The sequence below is a fragment of the Nicotiana attenuata genome, unplaced genomic scaffold, assembly GCF_001879085.1.
Source record: "Nicotiana attenuata strain UT unplaced genomic scaffold, NIATTr2, whole genome shotgun sequence".
Lineage (NCBI taxonomy): Eukaryota > Viridiplantae > Streptophyta > Magnoliopsida > Solanales > Solanaceae > Nicotiana > Nicotiana attenuata.
In genome coordinates this window covers 44,697-71,339 of record NW_017675067.1, presented here as the reverse complement: position 1 = coordinate 71,339, position 26,643 = coordinate 44,697, and the positions used below count along the sequence as shown (strand labels likewise).

At 37.7% G+C, this 26,643-nt stretch overlaps 2 protein-coding genes across 2 annotated transcripts; both read right to left on the bottom strand.

The window, feature by feature from the left end:
• Positions 1-6,543: 6,543 nt before the first annotated feature.
• On the bottom strand, positions 6,544-10,757 carry LOC109219621 (leucoanthocyanidin dioxygenase-like). The gene is made up of 3 exons (XM_019384092.1): positions 9,824-10,757; positions 7,818-8,151; positions 6,544-6,939 (listed from the first exon to the last, which is right to left on the bottom strand). The coding sequence occupies exons 1-3, from the start codon at positions 10,309-10,311 to the stop codon at positions 6,691-6,693; spliced, it is 1,071 nt and encodes a 356-aa protein (XP_019239637.1). The 5' UTR covers positions 10,312-10,757; the 3' UTR covers positions 6,544-6,690.
• An 11,224-nt stretch (positions 10,758-21,981) lies between these two features.
• LOC109219618 lies at positions 21,982-22,506 on the bottom strand. Its single transcript, XM_019384090.1, has one exon. It carries the CDS (start codon positions 22,504-22,506, stop codon positions 21,982-21,984), a length of 525 nt encoding a protein of 174 aa, XP_019239635.1.
• Between the last annotated feature and the right edge of the window lie 4,137 nt (positions 22,507-26,643).

The window sequence follows — 26,643 nt, the reverse complement described above, 5'->3', positions numbered from 1 at the left end:
TAATGACGCATACAGGCGATGACGTCATTCCAAAAAGGAAGCCGCGCGTCAGTGGCTTAATAATGTCATATATTTCACTCCATTCGTATTGCCGCCCTAGGTCGAGGTCAAATTCTCCTAAGCCGAGGTTCACGTTTCCGCCCATCGATGACGCCCACCGAATGCGTCTCCAACGAGCAGAGGGACTAACTTTATAGGGTCAAATTTGACTCTCAGCATCTCTACACCAGTGGGTACGCCCAATAAGTGTACGCCTGCCAACGTAGCGGGTACGACTCGGCCGTGGGGGAAAAAGCGACATCGTTTAGGACTCAATGTCTTCACTAGGGAGACGTTACCTATCTTTGTAACTTTTTGATTCTTTCGAGGAAGGTCTCCTATCATATAAAGGAGACCTTCACATTGTAAAGAGGGCATCTGATCTAATACAACTCTCTCATTTTTCTGGCTTTCTCTCTCTATCTCTACTTCAAACGAAAGCATCTTATTGAGTTCATACTGTCCCTTTGCAATACTAGATCTACAACAATATTATCATCTTTGCATCTCTAGGATTATTATATTTGATTACGATTTACCCTTTTTCTACTTTTGATTATTTTTTAGCTTACAAATTATATTGTTAACTTTTGAGCCAAACAACTTTATTGGCCAAAATGGCAAGAAGCAATCCAATCAGAGTTGAATTCACTTGCAAAACGTGAAGTTTTTGGGCCTGTAGTCCAAACACCTAATGGTGTTAAGCCTGTTGGCTATAAATGAGTCTTTTTACGCAAGAGAAATGAGAAAAACGAGGTACAAAGATATAAGTCACGCCTTGTTGCACAAGGATTTTCACAAAGGCCCGGTGTCGATTATGAAGAGACATATTCACCCGTTATGGATGCTATAACGTTCCGTTATCTCATTAGTTTTGCTGTCCATGAAAAGCTTGACATGAATTTAATGGATGTGGTTACCGCCTACCTTTATGGATCACTTGATAATGAGATATACATGAAAATTCCCGATGGATTTAAAATGCCAAACGCACATAATTCAAAGTCCCGGGAAATGTTTTCAATCAAATTGCAAAGATCTTTGTATGGTCTAAAGCAATCAGAACGAATGTGGTATAATCGTCTTAGTGAGTATTTATTAAAGGAAGGCTATATAAATGATGCCATTTGCCCATGTGTTTTCATAAAGAAAACAACATCGAAATTTGTTGTACTTGCCGTATATGTTGATGACATAAACCTTATTGGAACTCCTATAGAACTCCAAAAGGCAATTGATTATTTAAAGAAGGAATTCGAGATGAAAGATCTCGGAAAGACAAAATTATGTCTTGGTTTGCAAATTGAACATTTGGCAAACGGAATTTTTGTTCATCAATCTACCTACATAGAAAAGGTATTGAAACGGTTTTACATGGATGGAGCACATCCATTAAGTACTCCGATGTGTCACGCCCCAAATTCGAGGGACATGACCGGCGCTCGACCGGGTAGCCCCAGCCAAGCGAACCTGGATGCCTTTCCTAACCCACATGTTACCCCACGTTTTCCTTACTCAATTATTCCAAGGATTTGCCAAATAATTAATTAAGAACACTTTTTAATTTACAAAACACATACATACTTACATAATAGTAGTGAAATCACCAACTCGTTACCAATGTATGAAAACACGGATTTACACAAGTTTCTAACCCACGTCTACTGTCTACGGATCCTCTAATAATACAACAGGATAATATAGTATTTGCCGGTAACAAGGCTCCGGCTATACCTTACACAAATCAAAAATAAAACTCCGAAAACAAGCGGCCTGAGCCACGCAGGGCCCCGAGAGGAAAGGGGCTCACCAAAAAACTGATGAAGGACGAAGGGGAGCTACGATCGGTGGACTGGAGTACCTGCTACGGATCCACCTACAATCATAACACGAATGTAGCGCCCCCGGCAAAAGGGACGTCAGTACATTTGAATTGTACTGATATGTATAACAAACTTTACCCTGAGTAACCACAAACCATACACGAATAACAACAATAGAGGGAAACAACAATTGAATACACACAAGGAAAAACAATCAAGGCAAACAAGTTGACAATCTCTCCTTTTCCCCATCATCATTTCCACATTCTCAATTTCACAATGTTCTCATGTTTCATTTCAATAGTGATATCGATCACTTTCCAACCTTATTACCTCGACCACCCTTATTACCTCGGCCACCCTTATCACCACAACCCACACCTTATTACTTCATGTTGCGGCGCGCAACCCGATCCCACCGAGCAATCACAATTCACAAACAATAGCACAACAACAACAATTTACAAGGAGAACAGCAACAAGTTTCAGGAATAATCAACAGCAAATCCCAATAACAACAGCAACACATCTCAAAGAACAACAACACAACTCACACAGAGTTTATGTGACTATCAATGCCATTTCCATCTTTTTCAACAGCCCGTTGTACCATTTAAATCACAGCAATAATTTTTCACAGCTAGGCACAAAGGATGTTACCACAGTTATTTCAATATCACCAATTTTGATTCCTTTCCATCATTTATTCCACAGTTCTTACCACATAACACATTCGAAATTACAACTTGGTTTATTGCCATTTACTTACACAACCATATCGGACGTCTTAACCAACAACGTTTAAGGCACAACATTGACATGAATTCACAAATGGTTTACACAAGGAAACACATACTACTCACAAGGGTTTAACTTCACAACTAATCCATGAAGGTATCACATACCAAGTATTTGGACACCAAGCAGGGCGATTTTACAAAGTTTAAAGTTAGCCATACATACCTGGAGTTGAATCCCTTTTTAATTTCAACTTCCAATTCACCGAAAATCTAGCAACGGCAATATAGTGCACAAATTAATACTCGTAACTTAGAATTCAAGGTTCAAAACCACTACCCGAACATACTTAGGTTATCAATCCCTTCTTTGCATAAGTCTTTGCTCCCACCCAATTACCCCCACTAGGTTTTAGGTTTTAATAAACACGCATGCACAATTTTTGCCATTATTTCCAAGAACCAATGCATGAGACTTCCCCCCCCCCCCTAATTTAAACCTGAAATTCAATGAAAAGGGTTAGGAATTTTACCTGCAAGAGAAAGGGGATGAAGATAAGTTTGAGATTTCCCGGCCCGGATAGCTTTGAAGAATCAAATTTTGGAGGAGATGACTTTCTCTCTCAAGACCCTCTCTTCCTCTCTCTTATTTTGTGTAGAAGATCGTTAAAGAATGAGGGGTTGGGTGTTTTATTACAAAAGGGGTCAGGTTTTAAAATTTAAAAAATAGAAACCGAGCAAGATCTGCGGTCGCATTCTGCGATCGCAGAGTTGAAATGCGGTCCGCAGATTGGACCACAGAATTGCCCCCAAAACTCTGAGGATTCTGTTTGGGTCTGCGACAGGAATGCGGTCCGCATTCATGTTCTGCGGTCGCATAGTGCACCGCAGAACTGACATTCACAAAATTCAAAGGAGAGTATGCGACGACTATGCGGTCCGCATATTTGTTATGCGATCGCATAATAGATCGCATTTTCAACATTAATTTTGACAACTCTACCGTTCCACTCTGCGGTAGAAATGCGGTCCGCATATCAATTATGCGGTCGCATTTTGGACCGCATCTTGACCTCAAGTTTTAACCAAACCACTGCTTCACTATGCGGTAGGAATGCAGTCCGCATACCGGATCTGCGACCGCATTCTTGACCGCATAATAGCATTTTCTGGAAAAATTGATTTCTTTTGATTTTTACAAGCTTAGATCAATACCAAGGCTCCGAACCGCCTACACATTCCTAACACGTGTTCGGAGCCGACACCACAAGATTCTGGTTTACGAGCCAAAAATTTTACGGGGCCTCACACTCCGATGGTTGTTCGATCACTTGATGTGAACAAGGATCCATTCCGACCTCAAGAAGAGAATGAAGAGCTACTTGGTCCTGAAGTACCATATCTTAGTGCAATTGGTGCACTAATGTATCTTGCAAATACTACAAGGCCTGACATAACTTTTTCAGTTAATGTCTTAGCAAGATATAGCTCTGCTCCCACAAGGAGACATTGGAATGGGATCAAACACATATTGCGGTATCTAAAAGGGACTACCGATATGGGCTTATTTTATGGCAACAATTGCAGTCCCGATCTTGTTGGTTATGCTGATGCTGGGTATTTATCTGACCCACACAAGGCTCGGTCTCAAACAGGTTATGTATTTACCTGTGGAGGCACTGCCATATCTTGGCGATCAACTAAGCAATCAATTGTGGCTACTTCATCTAATCATGCTGAGATAATTGCTATCATGAAGCAAGTCAAGAATGTGTGTGGTTGAGGTCTATAATACATCTTATTCGAGACAAATGTGGTGTGAAATGTGATAAGTTACCCACAATTTTGTATGAAGATAATGCAGCATGCATAGCTCAATTGAAGGGAGGATTCATAAAAGGAGATAGGACAAAGCACATTTCGCCAAAGTTATTTTTCACGCATGATCTTCAAAAGAATGGTGATATTAATGTGCAACAGATTCGTTCAAGTGATAATATGGCTGATTTGTTCACAAAATCTCTACCAACGTCAACCTTCAAGAAGCTAGTTTACAAGATCGGGATGCGAAGGCTCAAGGATGTGAATTGATGCTCTCATCAGGGGGAGTTAATGCGCATTGCACTCTTTTTCCCTTACAAGGTTTTGTCCCACTGGGTTTTCCTTGCAAGGTTTTTAATGAGGCAACCAAAAGGCGTATTTCTAAACATGTGTACTCTTTTTCCTTCTCTAGAATTTTTTTCCCACTGGGTTTTATTTTAGTTAAGGTTTTAACGAGGCATATTATCTGTTGAATAGACATTCAAGGGGGAGTGTTATAAATAGAATTCTATTTATGGTGAATGTCCATATTTAGAGAGATTCTAGGGTTTATTACTTGGTGGCTAAGTCAACCTCTCCCTATACATAGAGGGTACTATTCCATTGTAATCATCCCAAATTCAATAAGAATTTCCTCTCTCTCTTTCTCTGCAATATTGCTCTTGTTCTTTTATTATTTTATAACAGAATTCAATATGTTTGGTTTAGACAAAATAGGATAGAATTAAAAGAAAAGTGAAGTTGCCAAAAGTGATTGAGACATTTGTTATCACTAAAAAAAGAGTTCAGGTTGGTTGGTGAGCATAGCAATAGGAGACTATCTAGCTTGGTTCGGAGAGCACTTGTTGGGTTAAGTATTTATTTGTTGCTAAATGTTACGGCCTAAATGCTGCTTGACAACTCTAATAGATGTGTTGTTGTACCTAATTGTCAACTAATTTTCAACCTCAGATATAAATTTGAGATTGTATCATGCTTTCTTTATTTTTTCGGTTTTCACACGGTATCCGATGCCCGCATAGTGGCCCGATCAAATCCGGATCCGCGCTGAAAAATCCCATATTGGGAGGTATGAGTGCTCCCTAATAAAGGCGATTCCATACCCAGGGCTCGAACTTGAGACCCCTGATTAAGGATGAAGGAGTGCTTTCTTTGTTTGACTTACAACTATTATCAACTATCGATACAAGCTATTACTTCAACTCAAACTCCTAGATAACGATATCATAGTGATTGTCCCTACATCTTCAACACTGCAATATTTTCTTGGAAATATTGGATAGTTAAAATCTTATCTTAAGTGGTCAATTACACGTGGTTTAACTAGAATTATATTTTGGCTATAATAAATTAATAGTTACATATGCGTTCGGATCACGCTGCCTTTGAAAAGGACTAACAAACTAAAAAGGTTAACAAATTATCAAGTTTGCAATATAATGAAAGTGACTCATACTTTGATAACTTTTTTAATTTTCTTATTGAGGGGAAAAGGACAAGTAGGAGCCAGGAATTTATAATCTAAAATAAATTTGAATCCCATTTGCCACTACACTAGTATTTAATAGTTCATATATTTTTGTATAGTATAATTTTTTAGTGAAAACTTTTTAATCAAAACCTCACATGGGGACGGGATCGGGGAGAGAGAGGAGAAGAAGGAGGAGGAGAGGGAGAAGGACAAGGAGGACGAATGAGAGGATCTCAACAAAGTGAAACAATGAATAATACTCTCTTTTTATTTTTATTTTTTTGTGACACTAAATTCTGTTTAAAAAAGACTATTCCTTTTTATATTTTAAACTAATTAAACATTATACATCTCATTTTACCTTAAGTACATAATTTCGTAGCTATACAAATAACATATCTAAGATCACAAGTAGCAAAAGTTTTATAGTGTTTTAAAATCAAAAATTACATAGGTCTTTGTTTCGTTCTTAATCCCTTTGTCTAGTTAAACTATGAAATAAAACGATGGGAGTAATAAAGATAAACAATCAATACAAAAAAAATATGTAAAAATTTCACCGAAGAAAGAGATACATATAAATGTTCATAGACCATTTTTCGCACCCAAATTACCAATAAAGAATCTTTGACGGGTAAAAGGAAAAGATATCTTGAAGTTCCCTTAGTATAAAGAAGTTAAATTTGGCAAAAGCATAAAAGACATGACATGGAAATATCAGAATACATCATGAGCAGTAGCTAAGCAGCATATATTGCCATACATATAGAGTCATGACTTCCTAAATACAAAAGGTAATTTATCTTGGCGATTTTAGTGATTCAACTTGAGATTTTCCAGAAGGACCTTTGGTTCTGATTAAAGCTCGATACTCGTTGAACGTCGTCGGACGATATAACGCCGGCCTGTCCTCCGTCACAAGTTCATCTGCAGGTTTGATGAGTATGTCACCTCCAGGATTGTAGAAGAATGCTAAGGAAACCCGTTCTTTGGCTGAATTAACTATCACTCTGTGCTCTACACTTTTGTAATTTGCATTACTTAATACCTGTGATCATTATCAAAACTACACTCATAAAATGTACCGAGATAAAAATAGATGACCATATTCAAAATTTAAGTGACAAAAAAGTAGTACTCTAAACAATCACGTAAATAGTTTGAGTAGAATTTCGAAATAATTTTTTATATAAATATATATGTTTGGTTTTACATATACTACAGTGTGTTGAAAAACCAAATTATGTTCGTCAATGAGTATACTAGCTAGCTAGTATGCCTCCCAAATGTGGCGACAACATATTGATATGCGCTAGCTCCCTTGATAGGCACGCCATTATAACCACGCTCGTAAAAACTCAGATCGGTCAATTCTCTATTCATCTGACCAGAGGCATAAATAACGAGGCCAACTTAAAATATTGGATTGGCTTCTAGATCCTAGGTGCTATGTGGGCCAACTCTATAGCGGCAGTGTCCATAAATAGTCCGTAAGGTGCTCATAGTTTCACTTGACCAAGTCTATAGCGGTTAGGTTGCGGTAAGTGGCGGAGCCAGGATCTCCACGAAGGGGGTTCAAAAAAAATTTTTGTGGCTAGTGGGAATTGAACCTGTGACCTTATGAAGGTTTTGAACCCCCTTGACAACTAAACTACACTTTAGGGTTGTGTCAAGGGTGTTCAAAACTTAATATATAGAGATAAAAACCAGATTTTGCCTTATATATACAGTGTAATTTTTCGGCGAAGGGGGTTCGGGTTGCGCCCCCTAAATCCGCCCCTGGTTGTGGTCAAGTGAGACTTCAGGCGCTGCATGAGCTACTTGTATGCTGCTACCACATGAAAGGGTACACTAGAAAATGGTAAAGTAATATATGAGTAATTTTAATTTTTAATCTAGCTAGAAAAAGATGAGAGATATATTTACCTGAATTTGATCTCCAATGTTGACAACAAAGGCATTAGGAACAGGTTTAACAGTTAGCCAGTTATCGCCATGACGGACTTGGAGGCCGGAAACGTCGATATCAGGGAGAAGAAGGGTCAGGCCACCAGGATCAGAGTGGGGAGAGAGACCTAGGGTAAGATCTGGCTGGGGGCATTTTGGGTAAAAATTTACTCTTAAGCAAGCACCTATTTTGCTGTTTCCTCCAAATCTTTGGTGTAGATAATCCTCGTTTAATCCGAGGTTTATAGATAAGATTTTGAGTAACTTTTCGCTTAGCTTAGCTACTTCTTGTCCATATTCTGAAATTATTTCCCTGAGAGGTCAAAAAAATAAAAATAAATGAAAAAAGGGATAAAGTTAGAAGTCAGAATATGACCAGAAAAAATGTATACGAGTTTAACTTATATATATATACACTAATAACATAAGATATTTTTACACTATCGGTCATTTAAAAATTTATTACATGTAATGTTTTATAAACAAAGCATGGTTTTACCAGGTAACTTAACCACTATCGATAATTTAGAGGCGAAGTTAGGGAAACAAGAAGGGTTTATTTGAACCTCCTTTTGTCGGAAAAATAAAACTACGAATATAATTAAGATTAATTTTTTTTAATCTATACATATTAAGTGATGATTTTTGTTGGCTTTTTCACGTGCTTACTTTTTTCTTTTTCTTTTTTTAATTCCCTTGATCACACTGAATTCAATGTATTTAAAATACCATGTGCATTACCAGGTTTGACATGAGAATTCTGCTATTGAAAAACACGAGGAAAGACAACTAGTAGCATATAACTAGTGCAAGGACCATTAGGAAACTAAGGACCACTGTTACGAACCTAGATGTGTGGATATTGAAGTTGAGAATATATATCTCATATAAATATAAATTGAATTTATTGATAAACATGTTGATCCGTTAAGTATATATGTCACGTGAATGATTGTCTTCATTTAATTTAATATAATAATATTAATATGTGTGATTATCTTATCTAAAAATTTAAATTGTTAGAGAAAATAACAATTTTATTTATTTAATGATATCTTCACCACGCCCTTTAACGTGCGTTTTTTTTTTTATGAACAATAGAAATTGTTTTTGGTAATGGGACATAGCGTGAAACTCAATCTCAAGACTTCTACCTGCTCTGATACTAGGGGTGACAAATGGGCGGGTTGGGCTGAATTTGGGCGGGTCAAGATAGGTTAGGTCAATAAATGAGTCATTGCCCAACCCAGCCCAAAGTGTACTTGGGCTAAGATGGGCTAAACAATGGGTCATAGCCCAACCCGTCCAACTTGACCGATGTTTTAGAACCATGCTCATCTTGCATAAACAAAGTCTTTTACCTTTTATACACCTATGTATAAAAGGTAAATAAATACTATTTGTATTTTGAGAATCAAAATATATTTTCTTAAATAACAAATTGGTATTTAAAATGTGTAAGTTGAAAAATATTTTGCGGGTGGGGTGTTGGGTTGGTGGGTGGTGCAGAAAATTGAAAATATAAAAAAAAACTAAAAAAAAAATTTAGAGGGGAGTTGGGTTGAAATCTCTTTGTTTTAGGTGAGCTCCATGGGTTGTATTTGGGCTACTTCATGAGTCAGAATGGGCTATATAAAATAATGCGTTAACTTAGGCTTAGCCTAAATAGAATCATGAGCTAAAATGTTTGTAGCCCAACCCATTAATCTCTGGACGGGTTGGATGGGTCTAGGCTCAAATTGCCACCCCTATCTGATATTATATTTAAGTGTGTGACGAGCTATTAGAGAGAACATACTTTTGTTTATTTAGTTATGTTTGTAACGAGCTATTAGAGAGAATATATTTTTTGTTTATTTAATTATGTTTTTAACACATAAATATAACTCTGTATAAGCTAATGTTAAGATCATATCATTAATAAGACAAGTTACCTAGGGCTAATTAAGCGATCACTAAATGGGAAATGCAAAATGAAAGTTCACCTGCGTGAAATTGGAAGACTAGGCCATTTATTCTCATCCTTTAACTTCTCAGGAAGATAATGAAGGAAGAAATAATCACACCAATCCAATTTAGCACCTTTCTCCACTCCAAGCCTACTCCCATAACCTTCATAAGTAATCGGAGAATTTGCAAATTTCTGCTTCTCCTCCAACGGAAGATGGAAAAACTCGCGCCAAACACCGCGAGTTTTTGCCATCAGGTCATGGCTAACGCCATGACTCACCACCTGGAAAAAACCCCAGTCGCGACAAGCCTGGAAAATGAGGTTCATAGTTTCATGGCGAGCAGATTCATCGCAAGAGTTCAAGTTTTCGAGGTCAATTAATGGAATGTTAGCTTCAGTGTCCAGCAAACATGGTCTGTCCGCTGGCTTTTTCACGAAACGACCAGGGATTTCCTGAATGCCACTTTCTGATAGTTCTTGAACTCTAATAATTGGCTCTGGCCAGCTTTCCAAGCAACTCATTATTCTGTTGTACTTCGTTTATTTAGTACTGCTAACTATTATACGAGGATGTTATTCCTCAAGATTGTCAATATATATAGCTTCGATAGTCATTTGTAAAATCTATAGCAGTGTGGACAGGGTGGAAGTGGAAGATAATGATTAAAAGAAACGAAATTGACGTGAGCTTGAGAACGTGGTTTTCATGGGGACCGAGGTTTAATGATATATTCAGCTAGAACACGAGGATGTTGTCTTTGTAGTACGTAAGATGTTAAATCTCGTGTAGGTTAGATTGTCGTTTTATTGGTCGGGAAGACAGAAGAGAGGGATGTAGAAGTAGAATATTTAATACTCCAGTGTAAAAGCTTTAGGTTGTGGACTAAAGAGGAATCTGGATGATTACGTAAAAGCATTGAAATGATTTTGATAGTATATGTACACACTACACAGTATCACTGCTAAAGAACAAATATATAGAGAAAAGGAGGATAAAAAAATGTGGTGATAGAAAGACATATTTATATGCCCAAAGAAAGAAAAACCCAGAGATGAGTTTGAACGCCGTGATGGTCTTTACTTCTCCTTTCTCGGGAAATGGACGTAGACCTCTCTATAACAATATTTCTATATAACAGTCATTTACTATAAAAGTCAAGTTTTTCTCGGAACCAATCTTTAATTATGTTATGTTATAATATCTGTCCTCTATAATAACATTTTTCTATAGCAACCAAAAAATATCGGAATAAACAAAACTATTATAGAGATATAATATAAAATATGGGTTCAGCCAAACTTAATAATTCTGATTGAGACCTTATATAACATGTTAGAAAGTTTATTGAATATGTACAAATATTAAATTTAGAATAAAGTAACTGAAGTAGATAGTGAATTCAGTGACATCACGAATTGGTAAAAATTAAATCTTGGATATATTTGTGCCACTTTCGCTCTATTCCCCACACGTGCTTGTGGAATATATGGTAACCAATAGCCATGATCGAGGAGAGCAGGTTGTTAGGCTAATTAGGTAAAGTCTATTATGAAATATTATAACCATACTATAATCGATATTTTGAAGCGGAAAGACAAAAAGATATATGAGAGGGCGCCTGCAAAACTTCTGCGTAGGAAAAGTATAACTTTTGTTTTCATCCAATTAATTCTCGGCCGAAATAAGAGAGAAATTAAGATTGCAATTTTAAGCCAGCAGGTTCACGTATCGGCGCATTGCATCCATCTGCCTAAGAGTCAGTCGTTCACATTGTTAACTAGAACCGAGGCTTTGTCTTCATTTAATTATCACAATTTATAATCTACGATAAGATAGCAGTAATTTATGTATATATGAGTTTTAGTCAACTTTATTGATTTTAGCACACAAGGTACATATAGTGAGATCTTAATCCATTTCTCTTGAAAGTATCAGAAAAGATTTGGTTGTCTCGCTCCAATAAGAACATAATACTACTCCCTCTGATCCAAAATAAGTGATTTTTTGAATATTTTCACACAAATTAAAAAATTCACCTTTTACCATTAATTAGCAATGAAATTGACCATATTAACCTTTACTATCTCACATAAACACTCCTAACACATATTCCAACACCATTTACTTCAAGGACAATGGAAGAAAAAAATAATTAATTCATTATTGAAATCCGGAAAAATCATTTATTTTGGACCACAAGAAAAAGGCCAAAAAATCACTTATTTTGGACCGGAGGGAGTATCTGACAAAATAATTGTGAGTACTTTTAACAGTTTAAACTTTAAAAATGCTCATCAAATTTAATTATGACCTAACCTCTTTTTTACACACGGGAGATTTATTTTTACACGTAAGAAATCTATCTTTTACACCTAAGAGATCTAAAAAGCTTATTTCTTAAATTCAAAATTGTAAAGGGCCATGATGTACAAATAGCACCAGATGAGTCAAAGCTCTCGAATTCAATTTTGTCAACACTAATTTACAAAATGAATTCGCATTCTTAGCTCGAACAAAAATAAAGGAATCCAAAAATAAATAAAATGGAGTGATATTCACTCATTAACAGTAACCATGTAAAAGCAATTCGCTCAGGTTTGATACTCCTAGTGAACTTAAATAGTAGATACTAGCTCCCTTTGTTCCAATTAACATGATTTACTTTTATTTTTAACTTATTCTAAAAAAATGATACGGTTTTATATTGAAAAATAATTAACTTTAAGTTTTTATTTTATTTTTGATGTAATGACTTATTATCATACAATTATTTATGATTTGTTTTAAATTATAAATTATACTCCCTCCGTTTCAATTTAGATGGAGTTGTTTGACTCGGCACGGAGTTTAAGAAAAAAAAAGGTTTTTAAAACTTGTGGTCTTAAAAGCTTAAGGGTAAGAGTTTTGTGGGGCCATGACATTTGTGTGGTTATAATAGCTTCTCGTTAAAGGTAAAATAGGTAAAATGAAGAGTTTAAAGTTGAATTATTTCCAAATTTAAAAATATGTCATTTATTATGGAATAGACCAAAAAAAAAATATCTGATCTAATTGGAAATAAAAGCAATTTTTTTTTTAATTCTTTTTAATTTCTGCACTCAATCAAACAACATCACATAAAATATGACAATTGAACCGAAGGAGTAATAGTAAAATGGTAGAGGTGCCGCAAAGTATGAGTTCACGGCACAAACTTTTCTGCGTTTTAGAGTCAGAGAATCAGAAAATTTGTTGAAGGCAGAAAATAACGTCATCGTCGTATTGTCTTATAAATAATGTTTGGCCGACATAGAGTCCTGCCTCTACAACTTTTCAGTACTTTTTTTATATATGCACGTGGCCCTATTTCTACTCTTTTTGTAGTCTCGTTTATGATTCTCATTGCTCCAATCTTAATAGAAAACATATGTTTTTTTAGCAGCTTTTTTTTTTTCCAAAGCCTCCATCTTGTCTCAAGTCTAGTGCGAGAAACTCTCGCCTCTCTAAAAATACCTACATGAACACAACCATTATATCACCAATTATACTACCGGAACCATCGGACAAGAATGACCAAATAGATGTGGAAGAAATAACACCACATTCCTACAAGGAAATGCTACTCGACAAACAGACCGTTAGCCAAACAGAGTACTACGATGAGAAACCCCCCCCCCCCCCCTCCCCCAATTATCAAAGATGATAAAGGAAAAATATTGAAGGCTCAATCACCCTGTCCCAAGAGGACACGAACCGCCTATATCAACCATGGCGCTTCTCTGTTATTATAAAGGTCTTTGGACGTAGAATGCCTCACCATTACCTTCGATCTAAACTAATTGACCTACTGAACCTATCCGAACAGTTAATCTTAATTGACCTAGGATGTGACTTCTTCATTGTCAAATTTAGTCTAGAGAAAAATATGGTTAAGGCACTACATCTAGGGCCATGGTTCGTCTCTGAAAATTTTCTATCAGTACGTAAATGGGAACGAAAATTCGTACCACACGAAACTACTCTCTCTTCCACAGCCATATGGACTCGCCTACCCAAACTACCAACAGAATTTTATGACAAAGAAATATTGAAAAAAGTTGGTAGGAAACTAGGCAAATTACTTAAAATTAACTCATGCACCTCTTCTACGTTGAGAGGAAGATATGCACACATCTATATTAAAGTACCCCTAGAAACTCCAGTGGCAACATCAGTAATCATTGGTGACCACAAACAAGCAGTGATTTATGAAGGTGAAGGTAAACCATGCACAACATGTGGAAGAATTGGTCACACCATAAAAAATTGCAATTTCATAAAAGTCCAACTACCACTGTCACAAGAAGGCTCAGAAAATTCAGGGATATACACTAAGGAAGGGGAGGAAGATGGATGGAAGACAGTCACCTACCCTAGACGTAAGAAAGCAAGTCAACAAACGACGAAGGAAAGGAACAACGGAAGCGAAAACAATCAGCCTCATGCACCAAAATCCCAAAAGATCCAGGTAAAGATGTTCGATGCAAACTCAGGTAAGTTTCTCGAAACCAAAACTTTTCAATACAATTTTAAGTCCAATAATACCAATTCCAAGAATTACAATGGGCCCAGCGCCCCTGTCAATAAATAAAATCCCACCCCCCACTCCCTAGTAGCCCAATGCACGCGGGCCCAACCCAAGTACAACGCCAAACGTAAGGCGGGAATGGGGCCTGACGGAGTCGACACCAAAAATTCCATTGGGCCCTTAAATGATGCCTACAAGGAGGCCCCTACCCATAGCCCAACCTCAGACGCTAACTCTGCTAAAGATACGGCATTGGGCCACCACGCCAATATAAAAGCAACAACTGGGGTCCATACCCAATTGGAACCACCCGTCCCAAATAATCACCCCTACCCAATACCTATGCGTCCCCTACTCTTCTCTTAGCGGACTACTCTAATGGGAAAAACTCAACACACTCCATGAACACTCAAGTGCCTCACCTGAGAACCCACCCAATCTCAAGTGATATGACACCTTCCATCCACTCAAACAGATAACACATTAATTCCAAATCCACTTCTCCAGATTCATTAACCTATGGCCTTTCCACTGACCAAGATTTGACACCAAACGACGCCATTATGAGCCTGCTCGTTAAAATAACCCCTACCATTACCCAAATTAGCAAAATAAAAAAGAATAAAAATAGAAAAAAAATCAGCCACCACCCACCATTGTGACGTCGCTACCTCTGCCACCAGACCACTCACTGGCATCCTGGCTGGAAGTGGCGTTTCAGGGATAGGGACTAGCTTACAATTTCACCCTGGGAAATCAACCAGTAACCTTGATTGTCCAAAACCCCAGTCATCTGACGAGGGTAACGGTGGAAGCCCTAAACAGGGCCTTGGTAGCTTTTGGCCCAAGCCTGTGGTAGGCGATGAAAAGCAATGGCAACATGCATCCCAATGTGGACCCACCAATGCTCAACACCCTAATCTCTCAAGCTTTCCGGTTAATCCCCTTCTTCCCAGACCTGGGAACGGAGGACCCAGCAGCTTCTCCGGTGTTTGTGACCATCGAACCCCAAAACCACCGGACTTCATCACCTTCTACTCCAGTAAAGAATAACCAGTCACCACCGTTGGGAAATATCACAAGAGAAATCAACAAAGCCCTAGATCTCCTGAAAAGAAAACCCCCACCGGAAATGAAAGGAACAACCTACGGACCACTTCGCATAGACTCTCTACTACTGGGCTCAATCAGAGCAATCGAGTTCGGTGTGGAGACCAGCGGGGTGCTTGTGATGTTGTGTCCCAAAACCATGACCAAGTGTGGTCTGAGCCTAGTCTCTCACCACACTCAGGGTGTGACCAAACTACTCCTCAACTTGACCCCAACCCTAAGCATAAAGAAAAAGATTCAAAAGAAATTAATGAGGTCTCCCCCGGGAACGGAGAAGCCTTATAGAAACCAATCCCCAAACAGCCAATCACCCCTGATGAATCACATCATATAGAATGTTAGGGGTGAAAACAGTGCGGAGTTAAAGAGGCACTGCATAGATATGGTTCAACTCCACAAGCCAGCAATGTTGATATTGCTAAAAACTAAGATGGTTGATCACAAAAAGCTGACGGAGGAGCTGCATTTTGATATGCTTATCCAATCTTCGATTGTTGGCTTGTCTGGTGGGATTATGATGATGTGGAAAGAAGACTGTGTCGCTGTTGATGAGGTTTCCAATACCCCTCAGGGCATCCATGCCATGATTAAGGTACTCTCATCCCACAAACCTTGGTTATTTTTAGCCATTTATGCTAGCAATATTTTAGCCGATAGGAAGTTATTATGGGAAAGCCTAGTTACTATCTCCAAAAGCAATCCTAATAACTAGTTTATAGGTGGAGACTTCAATGAAGTCTTAAAAGCTAGGGACAAATTTGGGGGTAACCCCATTAACTCAAGTCGTAGTAATTTATTTTGGAACTGCCTTAATGAATGCAAGCTAGTCGACTTAGGTTATAAAGGCAGCAAATTCACCTGGACAAACAAAAGATACAAAAATAGGAGTAGTTTGATTCTAGAAAAGATAGATAGGTGCTTTGCTAACGATTGCTGGATTTCCCAGTACCCTAAGGCTACTGTTATACACCTCCCTAAGACCCACTCAGATCACTGCCGTATTCAAATAGTGCTAAAGGGGGACTCTCTCAATGATTCCAACAACCCTTTCAGGTTTGAATCCATGTGGACTAGCCACCCCTCCTTTCCTAGTCTTATAAATGAATCCTTCACCAATAACTCCCCCATAATCCAATCAACTGAAACATTCAAAAGCATTGTGACCCGGTGGAACAGGCACACTTTTGGCAACATCTTCCACAAAAAGAGAAGGATCTAGAGAGAATTGCCGGGATCCAAAAATCACCAAACTGCAGTTCAGCAATTACATGCAAAACTTAAAAAGCAACCCGACCATAGAAATTGACTCCATCCTCAAGAATGAGGAAGACTTCTGGAAACTTAAGTCAAGAGTTAATTGGCTTACTGAAGAGGATACCAATACTAGATTCTTCCACACCTCCACTCTTAATAGGAGAAGAAGAAATAGGATCTTGTCCCTCAAAGAGGAAAGTGGTAATTGGCTCTATGACTAAGGGGACATTAAGGCCTCTATAATGCTTTTCTTTAAGAGCCTCTACACCTCCTCACACACCCAAGCTCCCATCTCCACTACCAGGTATCTGGACATGACTCATATCCTATCAGACTGTCAAAGAGACAGCTTGGATAGGCCCTTCGAGGTTAGTAAAATCAAAATGGCCATTTTCTCCTTTAAGCCCTTTAAGGCTCCAGGCCGGGATGGGCTTCACCCCTTTTTTTACCAAAGGTACTGGAGCATTGTGGGGAACTCAGTAATTGACTTCTGCAAGCAATGTTTGAACACTCATTCCATGGATGAGACCATGAATCATACTCTACTCTGTCTCATCCCAAGTGTCCCTAAGCCACAATGCTCAAAAACTTCAGGCCAATAGGTCTTCGTAACACCATCTACAAAACCATCACTAAGATCATTGTCAACAGGATCAAGCCCCTGCTACCTGAAATAATTGGACCAAGCCAGGCTAGTTTCCTATCAAATTGGAGGGCTTCTGATAATGCAATAATTGTCCAAGAATACATTATTCACTTTGGGAAAATGAAAGGGAGACATGATCATATGATTCTCAAAATTGACTTAGAAAAGGCTTTTGACAGGCTACAGTGATCATTCATTAGGGACACACTGCATGCTTTCAACTTCCCTCCTAGGCTAACTAAGTTAATCTTGTCATGCATTAGCTCATCCAACATCTCAATCCTAGTGAATGGGGGAAAAACAAAGTCCTTCAAGCCCTCTAGGGGCATTAGACAAGGGGACCCAATCTCCCCTTACTTGTTCATTTTGTGTATGGAGAGGCTATGCAGGTCAATTGATAAAGCCGTCCAGGACAAACAATGGCACCCTATCAGTATCAGTAGGTCTGGCCCAAAAATTTCTCACCTGTTCTTTGCTGATGACCATACTCTCTTTGTAAACGCCAACACTAGAAACTACACCACTATCTACTCCATCCTGCAAGCATTCAATGAGAATTCGCCAAAAAATTAATCTCACAAAGTCCAGGGTCCTTTTCTCCTCTAATAAAAGGCAAGACACAATGGAATGCCTCACAAATACTTTGTCAATCCCAGCTACAATATCCTTTGGGAAGTACCTTGGATTCCCTATGTTCCATAAGAGACCTACTAGTACTGACTTCCAGTTCATAATTGATACTCCCTCCGGTTCACAATAAGTGACCAGTTTCTTTTTAGCACGCCCATTAAGAAAATGCTAAATCCTATACAAAAATACCTAGTATGACTAAACTACCCTTATTAAATATTGGTCACATAGTTATAGTGAGGAGTGAGAAAACTTTTTAGGGATATGCACATAAGGGTAAAAGAGTAAAAATAAATTAAATTTTTTCTTGATTACCTAACTGGACACTGGTTTTGAACCAAAATGTAAAAGTAAACTGGTCACTTACTGTGAACCGGAGGGAGTAATATGCAATTCAAGTTGGCTAGCTGAAAAACAAATTGCCTTAATATGACTGGAAAGACCATACTTGCCAAGGTATCTTTGAGTAGTATCCCAAGTCATGTCATGCAATACATCAAACTGCCCACCAAGACTACCAAACAAATTGATAGAATTCAGAGGAACTTTAGCTGGGGCACAACTCCAAACAAGAAAAAATTGCACCTGGTTAACTGGGACAAAGTCACTAGGCAGAAGTCTAGTGGTGGGCTGGGTTTGGAAAAAGCTGAGTTTAAAAATAAAGCTTCTCATGCCGGACTTGCTTGGAGAATATACCACAACACCTCCACCTTATGGGCTAGAGTCCTAATCTCTAAGCACTGTAACTGGAATCATACCCTCAAGAAGCCAAAATATCCTATCTGGCAATGTATCCTCAAGGGCTGGGATACATGCAACAAGGCCAGTAGATGGGTTGTTCACAAAGGTAACGGGATAAGCTTCATGAATGATGCTTGGATCCCAAACTAGACAGTTATTAGGACATGATTGAGGGCCCTCTAACCCCAAATGACATAGCTACTAAAGTTGACTCAGTCTACAATTCTAGGAACCGAGATCTCTCTTCCATCTCTATGGACATCCCAGAGAACATCACTAACCTGATCAAATCAACCTTCATTCCTTCCTACTTTGCCAATGAGGATAATCTAATATGGGGATTGACTCCAAGCGGGTCCTTCACCAACAAATCAGCCTATACTTTCCTTAGCAGCAATGAAGAGTCCTTATGGAAAGGTGAAGAAGGCAACTTCACTTGGATATGGAAACTAAAAGTCCCAAACAAAATCAAAAACTTCACTTGGCTCCTTGCTTAAGAAAGACGGCCTACTGGGGCATTCCTGCATAGAATTGGGGTTAACTATAACCCCCAATGTTGTTTCTGCTTAGCAACTCCTGAAACTAGTGACCACATCTTCTTTGAATACCCCAATGCAATCCACTTCTGACCAGAATGTTATCCAAGGGATCTACTGCTAGTCAGCAGTTAAATCAAATTTTCAATGCCCAGCTATGGCCATTAACTTGGAACAAGCTAAAGAAACTCTCATTCAACAACATCATTCCTTGCGAGAACATCATTCCTTTTTGTTTTTCGCACATTTGGTTAGCTAGAAACCATAAACTCTTCAATAATAAAAGAGATAACATCAATACTAATAACACTATCTCTAAAGCAGTAGAGTACTATATGTTGGCAAAAAATGGTGCTATAAAAAGGCCATTCTATACCAGAGTTAAATGGGAGCTGCCAAGGGTAACCTAGGCACTGGGGAAATTGGTGGAGTATTCAGGAATCATAATGGGGATTGAATTAGGGGTATATGGAGAATATAACACATACCACCAATACCATGGCAGAACTGAAATCCCTTCTTAAAGGACTCCAACTGAAATCCATTCTGGAGAAATGGCACTCGAAGTACAGATGATGTACTGTTTCATCCTGCATTCCACATAGTAGATATTTTCTCTCCTGGCTCACTCCCATCATATGCAATCTCTCCCTTGTAAGTAGTCTCTGTCTCATGATCAACCAGCCTATAAAGCAGTGTTTTGGAACATTTAATCTATTCCAAATCCATCGTGCATATGGCCACTTAGGTGTTGCTCCTCTTCTCCATTAGTATCCTTCATTTACTGTGTATCTATTCATTTTCCCCTTCTACCCTTTCTGTTCAAAGCCTGAAGCAAAAACTATTTTAATATCACAAATCTTCTTTCAATAACATGCACTATCTTGTGGTGGATTGTATTGCCACCAATCCTTGCCCTTTATATATATATATATATATATATATATATATATATATATATATATATATATATATATATGATTCACCCATTTACCCCATATTAAATCACTTTTTTGCTCTATATTCCATACATATTTTGCCAATGCTGCTTCATTCCATGCCAAACATTCTTGTATTCCTAATCTTCCCTTATTTTTTGGTCTGCAGACTAGGTGCCATGCTACCAGTGGTGCTTTGTCCGTGACACTTTTTCCATCCCATAAGTAATTCCTACATATAGCTACAATGTCTTTCATTACCCTTTTTGGAAGAAGGAATATGGATGCCCAGTATGAGTGCAGGTACAGCAACACAATATTTACCAATTGAGTTCTCCCTGCATACGATAAGTTCCTGGATCCCCATCCTTTTATCCTTACCAGTATATTGTCTATCAATATTTCACAATCTACCGCACTTAGTTTCTTTGCGGATATAGGCACTCCAAGGTACTTAAATGGGAGTTTACCTTTCTTATATCCTGTCAGCTCACATATGTCTTCTATCCCTCTTTCATTCATATTTGCACAGAAGATATTCGATTTATTTGCATTAAATGTCATACCAGATGCATTTGAGAATGACTTAAGACCCCTTAGCATGAGCATTACTGATGCATAATCTCCTTTGCTGAATAGTATCATATCATCCGCAAAACAAAGGTGTGTCAGCTTCTATCCTTTGCATTTTGTATGATAAGTAAACTCTTTCTACTTAGCCACATGCCCCATGATTCGCGTAAAATATTCCATACAAACCACAAACAGTAAGGGGGAGATTGGATCCCCCTGTCTTAGTCCTCTTTTCCCCTTTATTTTGCCATAACATCCTCCATTTAAATTTATGATGTAGCTGGTTGTTGTGATACATGCCATAATCTACCTTATTAATAGTCCAGGAAAGTTTAGTACATGCATCATTTCCTCCACAAATTTCCATTCAATAGAATCATATGCCTTTTTCAAATCCGCCTTGATCAAGCATCTTTTAGTAGTTTGTTTCCTATTATATAATCTGACCAAATCTTGTCAGATCAGTATGTTCTGCACTATTATTCTCCCTGCCACAAAGGCACTTTGGTTTTGTGATATGATGTCTGGCAGCACCACTTTCATTCTGTTACACAACATCTTTGAGATTATCTTGTACACTACATTACAACATGCTATAGGTCTATAATCTTCAACTGTTGCAGCATGAGAAGTTTTTGTTCTGAGGGTGATCACTGTACTATTAAAAGCTTTGAGCATTTTCCTAGATTGGAAGAATTCCAGCACAGCTGCAGTGATATCCTCCCCTACAATATTCCAGCTATCCTTGAAAAATTGACTACCATACCCATCAGGTCCTGGTGCCTTTGTCCCTTCTATATCCCATAGTGCTTCTTTAACTTCCTTTTGTGAAAACTCTCTTATCAGCTGGTTCCTTTGTTCTTCTGAGACAACCTGTCCTTCTTTGACTATGTGGCTTGCCACAAGATCTCTGTTCTATTTGCCATTGCCCAGTAAAATTGTATAGAATTCCCTGAAAGCATCAGCTACTGCATCTGTTGATTGGACTGTTTCTCCTTGCATGTTCTGGATTGTGAATATTCTGCTTGCTGCTCTCTTTGCCTTGATCACCGAGTGGAAATAGCTTGTGTTCATGTCTCCATATTTAAGCCATTGTACTTTACTCTTTTGCTGCAAGTAGTTTAATTTTGCTTCCTTCCAGTATATGTATTGCTTTATCAATTCCTTCTCCTCTTTGCCTAACATTTCATTCCTGGGATCTTTTTGTATTTCTCTTGTCATTCTACCAGCTTCTTCATGCTTTCATCTTCCTTTTTCTCTACTTCTGCAAACTTGTCTTTATATAACTTTATCAACACTTTTGTAAGTCTGTTTAGTTTTCCCACCACTCTAAAAATGTTTGTCCCCTGTATTGGTTGTCTCCAGCTTCCCTCCACTCTTGTCATGAAGGAGTTGTCTATGCTCCACATGTTGTAGTATCTGAATATCCTCGTCTTAGGTGCACCCGTTCCCTCCCATTTGATCATTGTAGGGCTGTGATCATATACTCCTGCTGGCATATAGTGAACCTCAGATGCTGGCAATTTATTCACCCAATCATTATTGGTGATCACCCTGTCAATTCTACTTAGCACTCTATCCTGTCCTTCTTGTTTATTACTCCATGTATAAAAACACCCCGATGATTTCAGTTCGTGAAGTCCACATTGTTCCACACATTCCTTAAACTCCTTTATTTCTGCATATGTCACCTTACTCCCCACTCTATCCTCTTGACTGAGTATAGAGTTGAAATCTCCCATAATTGCTCATGCCCCTACCATTTGATTAGCTATCATCCTTATGTCTCTCCACATGTCAGACCTTAGTGCTGGATCGTTGAATCCATACACCATTGTCACATTAATCCTCTTCCATGTGCTACTGTGAGTTATGCTACTATGAATGAGTTGTTCTGTCACCATTTCCACTTTTATAGTGAAGATCTGAGGCCTCCACAAAATCAATATCCTTCCTGCATTATGTTTAGAATGATTTGTAGTATAAGACCACCCTGTGCAAAGATTAAGAACAACTTTATTTGCCTTAGCTCTCTTAATCTTTGTTTCCAAGAGCCCAAACAGTCCAACCTGCTGTCTTTGAAGGAATAGATTTACTTCCTTTGTTTGGTTGTCCTGTTTAGGCCTCTGGTGTTCCAGAACCCAATACTATCCATTAGGGAGGTGGGGGTTAGGTCCCCCCAGCCTTCCCTAATTTGTTACCATTTCCTTGTGGCTCCAATTGCCTCTCCGTAGACTGCTCCTCACCTTCATTCATTCCATTGTTCATGTTGTTCACTTGTGTAACTGTAGCATAGGTGTTTTGATTGCTTCCTCGACTTCTCCATGCTTTATTCCCTTGAACCATTTGACATGTTTCCTGTTCTTTTTTGTTATTTCCTGCCTGATTCTTATTTCCCTGTGTTTCCTGCTGCTTGTCTTTGTTGTTCCCATTTCCTATTGGGGTAATGTCCCTTGCTTCATTTTGTTGTTGTTCCTCTGGTTTCTCCTTCTCCTTGTGGCCATTTGTATTGTTGTTTTCTATTTCTTTGTTGATTTTCTCCCCTGCTTTGTCCTGCCTCAATTGCTTCCTACATTCTCTAATATCATGTCCAAAATTGCCACATGCTTTACGAAATACTGGTTTCCATTCATAGCTAACCTCTTGCTCAATGATCGCTCCACATTCATTCTCAAACATTACCACATCTGGATATATCTGATCTGGTTCAACTTCAACCAAAATTCTTGCAAATTGTAGCCTCTGCTTTTGTGTTGTTGCTCTGTCCGCTTTTTGAGGGTTGCCTATCATTCCTGCAATTTTTGTTAGAGCATTTTGACCCCAGTATTTGATATCCTGATTCATCAATCTAATCCACACAGGAATTTTATCAACCACCTACTTGTCAAATTTAATGTCCGGTCTCCATGGTTTAACCACCATTGGCGTTTTGTCAGACATTCTAATTCCTTCCTCCACTACATTCTCCTTGTTCTCCAGTGAGTGGAATCTTACTATGAACACACCTATGTTCACCTGGGCTATTTTATCTATCCCCAGTGATCCCCATACTCTTTTGAAGTATCCCTCCATAACAGTTTGTGGTGGATTTGAACCTAGGACGTAGCAAATACTGCAGATCTCCAGTAGAGTATCTCATCTTTTATGTCTTCCATTGTAATTTTCACATTTCCCCTCAATTGCTCCCCACCCTTTTCGGTAAGGTCATACCCTTCACTCTGTTCATCTTTCCCTACAATTCCACTCCAATTTCCCCCTATTTTTGGTGTTTTTGCATGGCTTTGTTTTCTATTGATTCCGATTCACTTACCTCTTCCTCCGTTCGATATGCCCATGATTTCGTTGCCGGCGTGTTCTCCACCATTGTTGATGTCGACGCCATTGTTCTATCCAAATCTAATGGAGCTATACCTTGAATTGCATTGACATTTCGAAATTTCGTTGCCTCCGATGACAGTGGAACTGTTTTTAGGTCTCTTCCAGTTGTATTGTGCTGCACGGTACTCCCTCCTCCTCCTCCAGATTTTGCTTTCCTCGCCATATCAGCTACTACTGAGAGGAGAGCTCATGTTCTAGAGAGAGAAAGTTTGGTATATCAACTTTATCCTTAAACCCCCCGATGTTATTCAATATAAAACATCTCATTTTCAATTAATTCAACATTTGGTTTTAGGTAGAAAATAGGGGCATCCTTGTATTGCAGCCAAACATCATTTTCAAGTGCAAAACAATGTGAATGAATTGTGTGACTTCCTGTTTTCTCTAAGCCATAAAAGTTTTATTTAGTAGTACTATATATGTTCCTATACTTGTTTTAATGAGGCAAAAATCCCACGTTATAAAGTTCACTTTGATTTCTACATACAAAGGACTCTATGTTTCGAGGGAACCATGTCACATGTTTGGTTTATCGTGCTTTAACTCGTACAAAACAAATAATACTGCGCAGTCTCATTTAATTTTCGTTGTCTTTGTACTTGCTACTTATAAAGCACACTGTTTGTGTCGTTTTATTGCAGCCACACAATATTATTTCAAGTACGGAAAAATTAATGTGAATTGAGTGAATTTTCTTTAGTAGTACTCCTCTTTAGTATTTGCATCTCACATTCTTCTGGTGAGGCAAAGCAATCTTTCTATAATATTTTGCTTTGAATTCTACGTAAAAGGTTTTTAGCTAGAATTCCAGGAAACATGTTCATATATTTGGTTTATAGTGCGTTAATTTCTTTCAATAATTGAAAGAACGGTCTCAAATAAATACCAAAATTTGTGATCTCTGTAACATCATTCTTATAAAATAACCATTCACTATAAAGTCATATTTTTCTTGGAACCAATTTTTTAAGTTATATTTCACCTTTCTATAATAACTTTTTACTTATAATAGCAACAACCATCTTTATAGTAGTACGTTCTTTAAAGAATTACCCTTTTATAACAGTCATGTAGAATTTCTAAGACTACCAATAATAAGCTTAAAGATTTTAATTTGATTAATTTTTTATAAAACTTTAGTGTACCTCTTATAATAAATAATATTATGTTAGTACCGCCATAATGAAAGATTTCATTTAATTTGATTAAAGATATGCTTCTATTTTTATTTTATTGCACAAAAGGTTTTATCATGCATAATGTCTGTTATTTGAAGATCTGCACATACAATCTTTTCCATTGGACAATGTTTTCATCTTATATAATGCTTAAGATTCGAAGAATTTAATTTTTTAGTAGCTTTAAAATGTGTGGCTTAGATTTTAAATCTTTGTACATTTAGTTATGAATTTATTAATAATATATTAGCTTTCTTTAATATTTAATTAGTGAAAGATACATATCTTTTGAGATTTTAAAATTTTAATAATTTCTTATATTTTATATTTAACATTAAAAATAAACAAATAATTTTTTCATATTATTTATCTATAACAGTCAGAAAATATTTAAAACTCAAATGTTATTATAGATGTATCACAACCATTCATTGTAAAAACCTAAAAATATTAGAACATGACGATGTTATAAAGATGTTTGGCTGTATGAGGCAGACTTTGAGCAACTTAAATGTTAGCAGTCCTAGTACATGTCAAGTCATTTGTAAAAAGTAAACTTTACTACCAAATCTGTTTGTATATATTAACATGTGCCGTTGCTATCTAGTAGTAGTGAAATTTATATTGACGTTGTTTCATGATTTGAAGTGCATTTTTAGATATAGAAGGTGTTGGGATTAAAGATTGGCGAATGAATGGAGGGAAGAAAGCGGAGGGAAAGTGAGCTCCCTTTTGCTTTAGAAAGAGCAAAGTGTCCCTCAGTGTGGTGGAAAATAAAGTGAATGTGCTTATATTGAGAAAACACTTTTCTTGGTGTTAAATGGGTTGGAAAGAAAATAAGCCTCACGCCGTCATTGTCGCTCGGCTCGGCTCGGCTTTCGGATAACAATTGATTGATTAATCTTTTTGGACAAAATTTCTTTCAATTATTTAATTAATTAAATTAATTAACGAAAATTCAACCCGGAATAACCCAGGACCCGCGACGCGACCCGGTCCGGTCCATTTTCTTTTTCGAATTATTTTAAATCTGTTTTCCTGCAATATTTCAAACAGAAATATTCCCACCTGTTCCAACAGCCATAGTTGTTTCTGAAAGGTTGCAAACCTTTTCAGAAACAGTGCCAGAAAGTTTATAAATATGCTTTGAATCCCAGAATCTTTCCTTACGAAATTTTCTGATTTTCTTCTTCTTTTTCTTCTGCACAAAATTTTCCAGTGTGTTTTACCAACATTGAGTGGTTCGAAGTTCATCAGCATTTTTGGTACCAATACACAGTTTTTGGTACCAATACACTGGTGAGTAAAAATTGTCTATCCTGA